Genomic DNA, 11,117 nt, shown 5'->3' on the forward strand with positions numbered 1-11,117 from the left:
CGCTCTTCCACTGACCCAGATTAGAGTCTGAGCACTTAACCACTACACCAAACTGGCTCATGCCAGGTCCTCTCCTGGGTGAACCCCAGACTTGCTGAAGAACCTGGGAGGCCGAGTCTTCTGTTACCTGAGGATTTGGGTTCCCCTGAGCCCTCGGTTCTGGGGATCAAGGGCAGGCTAAAGGTCTGGATCCCCACTTCTTCTCGTCGCTGCGTGGTCACCATGGCGCACAGGCGTGACAGCGACAAGGTCCCTCTGGCGACCATCTGGTCTCGGACGTTAGGGTAGTAATACCTGCCGAAGAGAAGAAACAGAAGAGGCATTAAGGTGTTGTGGTTCCATGGGTCTGTTATGGGGGTGGGTTCCCCAAATTGCAGCCGAAGCCACCCTGGGCCACTCCGTGGAGTAGGTGAGGGGCAGATAGGCAGCGGAAGTTTGAGCGTGGCGCCCGAGGGTGCTTGGAACAGGGACAACCTGCTGAAGGGGGGGAGTCGTCCAGCCTCCCCCCCGCCCACTGCCTCCCATCAAAGACACCAATGCCGCCACTTATCAGGGAAAGGCCTCGGCCTCTCTGCCCTGTTGTTGGCCCTCCAGAGGAACTGGCTGGCCCCTGTGTGTGACAGGATGCTGGACTAGATAGACCCTCCCTGGTCTGATCCTGCAGGGCTCTTCTGAGGGTCTTATGAGGGGAAGGCCTTGGCCTCTCTGCCCTCTTGCTGGCCCTCAACAGGAACTGGTTGGCCGCTGTGTGAGACGGGATGCTGGGCTAGATGGACCCTCCCTGCTCTGATCCAGCAGGGCTCTTCTGAGGGTCTTATCAGGGGAAGGCCTCAGCCTCTCTGTCCTGTTGTTGGCCCTCCAGAGGAACTACTTGGCCACTGTGTGAGACAGGATGCTGAACTAGATGGACCCTCACTGGTCTGATCCAGCAGGGCTCTTCTTCTGATGTTCTTGTCAGGGGCAGGCTTTGGCCTCCCTGCTCTGTTGTTGGCCCTCCAGAGGGACTGGCTGGCCTCTGTGTGAGACAGGATGCTGGGCTAGATGGCCCCTCACTGCTTTGACCTAGCAGGGCTCTTCTGAGGTTCTTATCGGGGGAAGGCCTCGGTCTCAACGCCCTGTTGTTGGCCCTCCAGAGGAACTGGCTGGCCCCTGTGTGAGGCAGGAGGCTGGACTAGACGGATCCTCACTGGTCTGATCCAGCAGGGCTCTGCTTCTGTTATCAGGGGAAGGCCTTGGCCTCTCTGCCCTCTTGTTGGCCCTCCAGAGGAACTGGTTGGCCACTGTGTGAGAAAGGATGCTGGACTAGATGGATCCTCACTGGTCTGACCCAGCAGGGCTCTTCTAATGTTCTTATCAAGGGAAAGCTATGACCTCTCTGCCCTGTTGCTGGCCCTCCAGAGGAGCTGGGTTGGCCCCTGTGTGAGACAGAATGCTTGAGAAGGTGGACCACTGGTCTGATCTAGCAGGACTCTTCTCACATTCTTATACTCTAATACTGTATGAAAGGCATGCTCCAGCTGCAGGGAGGATGGAAGCTTAGCCGTACCTACCTGCACCAGACTTCAAACTGGATCCCTCCTCCTCCGGGTAACCCCTGTGCGGAGAAAGCACTGAGCAGCAGCCTCTGGACTGGGACGTCTGCAGGGACCAGCAACGAGTGATGCCGCTCGTCATTGAAAACGGGGTCCGGGATGCAGAGGGTAGTTGCTGAGCGGAACGGCTTCAGCCGAAGACCTGTGGAGAGGGGGTCAAGCGATTGGAGCGCATGAAGGGGGTTAAGGAGTGAAGAAGGCTGAGCGGCTCAAGGGACACACACCTGGTAAAGTGTCAGAGGGAAGAAAGAGTCAAAACCATTCAAGGTTCAGAACAAGGGTCCGGCAGCACCTCAAAGACTAACAAAATACGTGGCAGGGGGTGAGCTTTCGTGAGTCACTGCGCACTTCTTCAGGCACAGCTAGAATGGGAGTCCATCTGTCCCATGTATTGGGAAATGGAGCGATTTCAGATGCCAAATGACATTAGCAGGCAAATGACAATAGCAGGTGTGGTAGGGCTAGGTATAATCTGCAGTGGGATGGCAGGTGTGGAGAAATCAGCACCGGGAATGAGACAGGAAACCTAGGTCTCGATTCAGTCCAGGGGGATCCACCTGGACTGAATCGAGACCTAGGTTTTCTGTCTCACACTTACTACCTCTCTACATATCACACCTCTTCCAATCACACATGCCACTGTCAGGCAGCCAAATAATCTTTTGGGATCTCCTGGCTATGCCACACACAGTGCCATACGATGACTATTTTTAAAAATTATTTATTGAATTCGATTGAACTATTTCAGCTAGGAGCAATGTTCCCTCTAAGCTGTGGAGTCTTGCAAGCAGAAATTCTACTCTGTGAGCTACTGGCCTTCAAGTTGTGAGTGAGCCGGATGGCCGCGTCTAAGGAGAGCATGGCAGCCATGTTCTTCTCCTTCCGTCGCTCCCATTTCGGGGCAATTCTGGCCACCCCCCCCGCTTTGCCTGTTACGGGAGGGGCCAGAAAAGCGCCCCCTACTCCATCCCTCTCTCCGGGAAGGGTGGGCGCGGTCTCCCGGACCCCCGGGAGCCTCGCAAAAGAACGACGGTGGATCGGGCAGCTCTGCAGAGCGTCCGCCCGTTGTCGCGCCGTACCGGAAGTCCAGAATCTTTAAATTTCTTTTTGGAATAAAGTGGTGCATCACATTGAAAAGGAAAAAGAGAATTTGAGCACTATACCCCATTATAGATGTCGCCCCTTCCGTGGAGAAAACGACCGGGAAAAATTGCCGGGGTGGAAATGTGTGAGCCAGAGGCTAAAAAACTGTGAGCTAGCTCACACCAACTCAGCTTAGAGGGAACACTGGCTAGGACCCTTGGATTCTTTTTAAAAAAACAACAAGATTCATGTCCAGTAGCACCTTAGAGACCAGCAAGATTTGTGTGGTATAAGCTTTTGATTGATTGATTGATTGATTTCCTCAAATTTGTACCCCGCCCTCCCCGCCAAGGCAGGCTCAGGGTGGCTAACATCATAAAAACACAATAACAATAAATAACAATTCATCAGACAGTTCAATAACAATTCATTAAAACTAACTTACAACATATTCAAGTGCTAGCAGCTAACATGTAATATCAAGGACAGCTTCGTGCATTCTATAGATCCACTTGTTAATCAACACTCCCTAAGAACCTTGACAAAGAAAGCTTTGGCTCTCGAGGGCTCTTTTTGTAGCAGGTACTCATTTGCATATTAAGCGACACCCCCCCTAATGTAGCCAATCCTCCAAGAGCTTACAGTAGCTCCTGTAAGAAGAGCTCTGTAAGCTCTTGGAGGATTGGCTGCATTGGGGTGTGTGTGGCCTAATATGCAAAGGAGTCCCTGCTACGAAAAGAGCCCTGCGAAAGCGTATACCCTGAAAATCTTGCTGGTCTCTAAAACGCTACCGGAACTCAAATCAAGTTGTCTGACTGCGGACCGACGCAACTGCCCTCGGAAACTGATTTTCTAAAAATAAATATTAAAACGCAAGCATGCCCGGTTTAGAAACTCACTTCTGCTATTCGTCCCTTGCTACAGAAAGTTCAGCCAAGGAACTGGAAAAGAAATATTTGGGAACCAACAGAGTGGATCGACTGGCAGACAGGTCTTATGCAAACGGAACCCACCGCTCTCGTAGACTTCCGTCCCGCGCAGCACGCTGGTCTCCGACTCCTGAACCGGGAAATGATACTGGACGTAACAGTCGGCCTCTCCCCAGACTGTGGACTGGAGCGGAGTGAGCCCCTTCACGCTCTCGATGTGGACCTCAAAGACGTGCTCCATGAGCCCTTCTCCCCCTGTGGACAGCTGCCCGAGACAAAATTCAATCCCAGTGAAACAGGGCGGCAAGACTCTCCCCTACGTGCAAGATCTAGACTTCCAGCTCTATGATTCTATGATAGGTCAAGTCCCTGGCGTCCATCGCAGTCGGTACCCCCTCCTATCTTGATTGAGGGCGAGGAACATTATGAGATCTCGAAGATTCTGGACTCTAAGATTCAACGTGGAAAATTGTTGTATTTGGTTGAATGGCTGGACTTTGGTCCCCAGCACCTCGAGTGGGTGGAAGCAGGGGATATTCGGGCCCCTCGGTTGTTACGGAAGTTTCATAGCGACTTTCCGGACAAACCGGGAGACCTCCCGGAGTGGACAGGAGAAGCTGGGTTTTGAGAGGGCAGAATGTCAGCTATGCTGCCATAAGGGTTGGGGGTGTGGGGTGCTCGCTTGCCAGGACTGCTGCATTCCTTTTTGGCTTCTGTAATGCTCGCTTATCTATGGCCTTGCAGGTGGTGTGTAGTGTCTGGGATTCTAGGGAACCATAGGAGCGCTTTCGGTTCTCAGCTTCAGCTCTAACAGCCTGGGGCTCCTTCTCCCGCGTGTGGGAAGTGGCTAACTGGCCTAAGGAGGGGGGGGGGTTGCATACGAATACTCTATATCCCATTATGCTTGTAGGGGCGATGCCATTCTTAACAATGCCTTTGATAATGCATCTATAGCTCTTCAATAAAGTATAACCTTTTGTAGTCCGTTGTTGGCTGTGGAACCTGACACACAGTCTCACACACACAAAACAGCCGGGCAAAACCAATGGTTTTCAATTCCTCCCCGAAACCATGCCAAAAAGAAAGTTCTCATAGACTCAAAAAGGCTTCGTCCTTGATAGGCCTCCTGAGAAAGGGAGTTCCAGAGTGTGGAGGCCACTACAAAGGACACCTCTCTAGGAGAGCCAGCGCGGTATAGTGGTTACAGCGTCAGAACAGGATCTGGAAAATCCAGGTTCGAATCCCCACTTTGGCTGTGGAAGCTTGCTGGGTGACCTTGACCAGTCACACATTATCAGCCTCGCCTACCTCACAGGGTTGTTGTGAGGATAAAACGGAGAAGAGGAGAAGGACATAAGGTGCTTTGGGTCCCCCACTGTGGAGAAAGGCAAGATATAAATAAATAAATTATATAAATGACAGTTCCAACCAGAGGTCATTTCGGGGGGGATTGCAGTTCCCCCGGGTGAGGTGCAGGGGGCGGGGCACACGACGAAGCCCTGCCCCTTCTTCCAGCCGCCCCCTTCTTCCAGCCTCATTCTGTTGCAGAGGAAGGAAGAAGCAGGAGGGTAAGTTGGTGTCCTCCCCCTGTGCCTGGCCGAGGCCACTCCACGTGGCCTCTGCAAGAACTCCCAGCCCCATCCAGCAGCTTCCCCGAGGTAGCTGTGTTAGTCTGTTGCTGCAAAATAGTCCAAGAGTTCAAACAGCACCTTTAAGATTAACAAATAGCACCTTTAAGACTAACCTTTAAGACTAAGACTAACTGAGTGGTGGGTGTGGCCTTATGACACACGTCCGGTGATGTCAGGGCTGTGTGGCCTCATGACACACTTCCGGTGATGTCAGGGGGTGTGGCATATGCTAATGAGTTATGCTAATGAGTTCCCCTAGCTCTTTTTCTACGAAACGACGCCTGGTTCCAACATACTGCACATGTGCCCCACCCGTGAGCTCCCCCAAAGGCATTAGAAACAGACATTAGAAACCCATCACCCAGAGGTCTCCTTAGGTCTGCTTGGACCGAAACATTATGGGGGGAGGGATTAATTTATTTATCATATGGCAGAGTTACACACAGGAAGTGTATAATAATATAAAATATGGGACCAAGATGATACAACGGGAATGCAGACCAGTTGGCCAATCCCACTAAATACGGATCTAAATTTTCTATCTACTCAATCGCGGCGGGGGAAGAGTTCAAAGAGCTCCGTAACATCTCCCTGGAGAGCACGATGCTCACATTCCTGCGACAGATGGAAAATAGTTTGGCGGACTGTACCTCCATTGCATTGGGGCCCTGGCATTTTGCCCCATTTAAACAACAGGTCTGCGCAACTGCCAAAGCCTGTTCGTATTCTATTAGCCGTCTTCCATACTTTACGTGGCAAGTCAAATCCTGCAGGCCTCTCATCGGTGTTTATCGAGTTACGGATATTGGGTGGGACTGACCGCATCTACGTTCGCAAACCATTCATTCTCCAGATCGAAATCTTGTGATTGCCGGATCTGTGCAAATCTTATTGCTGGGTATCGGGATCTTAGTCTGGATAGGCCAGCGCCAGCTATGTCTTTGTGGATGGGCGACTCTCTGTATTCAGTGATCTTTCTATATGGGGAGGATCACGTTGAATCATTTTGAAAAGACAACCGATTTCATGGGGTCTGTAACTCTGTAAGAAATGGCCACGGCTCGTCTCATCTTGATTCGAGATTTCCTCTGAATAAACTAACTGAATTTATATACCACTGCTTGTGATCTTTCAAGAGGTATATGTAAGTTCGACAGCCGGAGGGCTGTGCGCTGAACAAACGTGCCATCTTCCTGGTACTAGGCAGCAGGGGTCGTTTCGTAGAAAAAGAGGTGCAGGAGCTTATTAGCATAACCTATTAGCATAGCTTATTTGCATATGCCACACCCCCTGACATCACCAGAAGTGTGTCAGAAGGCAACACCCACCGCTCAGGCGCCACTGGACTGTTTTGGATTGCTAGCTATTGGGGGGGGGGGACGTGCAGATCTGCCCTCACAGAGGAGGGAGAGCTTGTACCTGAATAAAACTTGGTCTTAAAGGTGCCACTGGACTGTTTTGGATTGGTAGCTATGGGGGGACTCTGCAACTTACCTGGCTGCTTCTTGCTCCTTGTGGCCCAGGGCTGCTGGGAGCAGGGGGCGGGGCTTGTTGCATGTGCCCGCCCCCTGGGCACTTTACAGAGGGGTGGGGGGGGGCGCTCTGCAACTTACTTGGCTGCTTCTTGCTCCTCGTGGCCCAACTGAGGGCTGCTGGGAGCAGGGGGTGGGGCTTGATGCATGTGCTCCTTACTGCCGGAGCTCTGCTCCTGTGCGCTCCCACAGGAAATGACCCCTGCTAGGCAGCAAGTTTAAGATAAGCAAAAGGAAGCTATTTCTTCACTTAAGTGTCTATAAGAAGAAAAAGAGAAGAGACTGGATTTATACCCCATCCTTCACTCAGAGCGGCTTACAAACTCCTTTCCCTTCCGCTCCCCACAACAGACACCCTGTGAGGTAGGTGGGGTTGAGAGAGCTCTTTCAAGAACTGCCCTTTCAAGCAGTTGTCAGAACTATGTCAGAACTATGGGAAAAACAAAATAAGCTCACCGAAGTAAACCACTGTTCTATGACTTTAACACACTTGGTTGTACTTTTTATAATGTTTATAATGCAAATTTCTTATATTACTCAACAATCATCATTATGTAAAGTACATGCCATAAACACAGACAAAGCCAGTAGATAAATGTTCCCTCTAAGCTGTGGAATCTTGTGAGCAAAAATTCTATTTTGTGAGCGACTGGCATTCAAGTTGTGAGCGAGCGATTTGGCTGCTGCATAAATTGCTTTGCTCCGGAGCCATCCCTTCCTGAGCGAAGACAAAAAAGTGTGAGCCGGAGGCTAAAAAACTGTGAGCTAGCTCACACTGACTCAGCTTAGAGGGAACACTGATTAGTGTGAGTACAATACAAAAGCTTTATGGAAATGTTCTTGACACTGTTTAGACTGTGTTCCTGGAATGTTTTCTCTTCAAGGCGTCTTGATACAGCTATGAAGTGGAAACGTAGACGAGAAAGTATTCGTTTTTCAAGCTCCGGAATGGCATTTATCACTCCTTCCTTTAGCAACGTGTGGATCCAAGGAATACAAGAGATAAAGAGAGCACGCTTTCCTGGGATTAACAAGCGGTTTCGAATATCTTTATCAACTCTCTCTGTTCAGCACCAATCTCTTGACTGAGCACTGCAGGAACGACAATCATGTGGATCAACACGACATCTCTATAATGTCTTCCCCCAAAGCTCTTAGTGACACACTGAAGCTTGTCACACTAACTCAGCTTAGAGGGAACATTGCCTGTGGGGTAGGCGGGGCTGAGAGAGCTCTGACAGAAACGGCTCTTTTTCGAGAACAGCTCTTATCAGAACTACGGCTTGCCCAAGGTCATCCAGCAGCTGCATGTGGAGGAGTGGGGAATCAAACCCGGTTCTCCCAGATTAGAGTCCGCACACTTCACCACGACACCAAACTGGCTTAAGCCTGAATCCATAAAGAAGAGGGAGGGAGAGAGTAAGCCAACTAACAGTTATCCGAAAATACCTTTGGAAGCGGTGTCGCCGGGGGATCCAGAGCATGCGCAGAGCGCTGCACGCCGGGGGGCACAGCCCCTTCTTCGTTCTTCAGCCTCTGCAGGGCCACGATCTGGTCAGCCGAGCCCATGGCCAGAAGGACCTTCAGGCTCCCGTTTCTGTGGCCAGCGAAGACGTCGACCACGGGCAAAGAGCCGTCCACGGCAACTACCGGATACTGAGCCTGAAGCAGCAGGGCGGAGATCTTGGGGTCCCTGGAAAGGACGGAGACAGGGAAACGTGACGGGGGGCATAACTCATGCGGATCCTGGTCGTGCAGTGCGAAGGACCGTATGCCGCTGGGCTTCACAGAAGTTTGTGCGGATAGGGAAAATTATATACGTTGAGACAGAGAACAGTGGGGAATTCCGGTGCTGTCACTGTCCCATATTGGGGTGGAGAAGCTGAGGACGAGAGAGAACAGGGAGCTGCTCACTTTGTGGCCAAGGTGGGATTCGAACTGGCAGCCTCACAGACCGCAGCTCATCTTTTCTATCATATGGCCCCCTCCCCAGTGCTTTGCCGTTCGGGATAATATTATTGGGCAATGGACTTCCTCTTTTCTTGCTGCCTTCTGCTTTTCCGTGCGCCTCGGTGTTTAGTCATGCCGGCCACATGACCACGGAAACGTCTTCGGACAGCGCTGGCTCTTCGGCTTTGAAATGGAGATGAGCACCGCAACCCTAGAGTCGGACTCGACTGGCTTTCGAGCAAAGGAACCTTTACCTTTACCTCTGCTTTTCCTAGCGCGACTCTTCTCATGGTGTCACCAAAATACAAAAGCCTCAGTTTGCTCATTTTAGCTTCTAGAGAATTCAGTCATGATTCGAAGAGGAGGAGGAGGAGGAGATTGGATTTCTACCCCGCCCTTCGCTACCCAGAGGAGTCTCAGAGCGGCTTACAAACTCCTCTCCCTTCCCTTCCCCACAACAGACACCCTGTGAGGTCGGTGGGGCTGAGAGAGCTCTTTCGAGGACTGCTCCTGAGAGAACAGCTCCGAAAGAACTTGTGACTGACCCAAGACTATACCAGCAGCTGCAGGTGGAGGCGTGGGGAAGATCATAGCAGATCGTAGCAGAAGAAGATCACAGCAGCCACAGCTCAGTGAACAAATGGGATTTAAGAGGATGCTCCTTACTTGAACGACATGTAGAACTGATGCAGCGGAAGTTTCACCAGCCCCAGCAGCTGGTCTCCTCCCGGGCTGGGCCTCTTGTTCCAGGCTTCTATGACCATGATGTTGTTCTTCAGCCTCTGCAGGTGCTTTGAGGTCAGGGAAATCGGTGTTACCTAGAAAGGCAGTCAGGTCATTAGGACGCAAGACCGTCTATATATAAGAAGAATAGGATTCAGTGAATTGTGAGTAGGATGAATTCACAGAATGGACTCCCCCCCCCCCCCCAAAAAAAGTCAGCTCTTGAGAGCTGCGGGACCCCTTGGGAACTGAATGAGGTGTAAGGCAGGGTGGGAGGCAACAGCAAAAGACACTCCCCCATTCTTGCATAAATTCACAGAGAGTCAACTCACATTAAAAGAAATAGCGAGTCTGCAGAAGAGGCAAAAACTTGTAATACGGAGTATGTAACAATGACAAAACTAAGAATGTAGCTGCGAAACATACTAGTTGTGACACCTGAAATGTAAAGAGATGGATATAAAGGCACCCCATCAGAAGTAAATATCATTGTACATTATAGACAAAGTCCCCAAAACTTTTCAATGTAATGAAGGGAGCGCTGGAGAGAAATATTTTCTGTCTTTTATACTTTGTTATATATAAAATTATCTTTTTATATGTGTGTGTGTGTGTGTGTATAGTTACAAGAAGAGGGACCCGCGATACCCGCGACACCCCATCAGAAGTAAATATCGTTGTATGTTATAGACAAAGTCCCCAAAACTTTTCAATGTAATGAAGGGAGCGCTGGAGAGAAATATTTTCTGTCTTTTATACTTTGTTACATATAAAATTATCTTTTTATATGTGTGTGTGTGTATAGTTACAAGCAGAGGGACCCGCGATACCCGCGACACCCCATCAGAAGTAAATATCGTTGTACGTTATAGACAAAGTCCCCAAAACTTTTCAATGTAGTGAAGGGAGCGCTGGAGAGAAATATTTTCTGTCTTTTATACTTTGTTATATATAAAATTATCTTTTTATATGTGTGTGTGTGTGTGTATAGTTACAAGAAGAGGGACCCGCGATACCCGCGACACCCCATCAGAAGTAAATATCGTTGTATGTTATAGACAAAGTCCCCAAAACTTTTCAATGTAATGAAGGGAGCGCTGGAGAGAAATATTTTCTGTCTTTTATACTTTGTTATATATAAAATTATCTTTTTATATGTGTGTGTGTGTGTGTGTATAGTTACAAGAAGAGGGACCCGCGATACCCGCGACACCCCATCAGAAGTAAATATCGTTGTATGTTATAGACAAAGTCCCCAAAACTTTTCAATGTAATGAAGGGAGCGCTGGAGAGAAATATTTTCTGTCTTTTATACTTTGTTATATATAAAATTATCTTTTTATATGTGTGTGTATAGTTACAAGAAGAGGGACCCGCGATATCCGCGATACTCGCGGGGGGGGGGGCCCTCTTCAGGGCTGACGAAGTGAGAGAGGCATGCACACATGAAGCGGGGCTACCGCGCAAGGGTAGAAGTGCTCCTGTATGTGAGGGAGCCGGCGAGGCGGACCGCCGGGAGATCGGGGTGGTGGTGGGGGTTTTTTGCCAGGAGCAGAGAAGGCAACTGCGGAGGGAAGGGAGAGAGCCACGGCGCGATGGGCGGGCACAGGGACTCCGTTGCGCCAGCCGGCCCCCCCGCCCCCCCCGGCGAGCGGGTGCTGGGGCAGCGGCAGCAGC

The 11,117-nt window shown here is 50.4% G+C and overlaps 1 protein-coding gene across 1 annotated transcript in view; it reads right to left on the bottom strand.

Annotated features, from left to right (window-relative positions):
• Positions 1-11,117, bottom strand: part of C2CD3 (C2 calcium-dependent domain containing 3) — a gene marked incomplete at its 5' end in the record, with an annotated part of 73,616 nt that overhangs the window by 47,275 nt on the left and 15,224 nt on the right. The window contains 5 exons of the mRNA XM_015425050.1: positions 128-294; positions 1,551-1,734; positions 3,689-3,859; positions 8,201-8,460; positions 9,384-9,535. Of these exons, the coding sequence (XP_015280536.1) occupies positions 128-294; positions 1,551-1,734; positions 3,689-3,859; positions 8,201-8,460; positions 9,384-9,535 (934 nt within the window). The remainder of the gene's footprint in view (positions 1-127; positions 295-1,550; positions 1,735-3,688; positions 3,860-8,200; positions 8,461-9,383; positions 9,536-11,117) is intronic.

The sequence above is a fragment of the Gekko japonicus genome, unplaced genomic scaffold (genome assembly GCF_001447785.1).
Source record: "Gekko japonicus isolate JY-2015 unplaced genomic scaffold, Gekko_japonicus_V1.1 scaffold2548, whole genome shotgun sequence".
Taxonomy (NCBI): Eukaryota; Metazoa; Chordata; class Lepidosauria; order Squamata; family Gekkonidae; genus Gekko; species Gekko japonicus.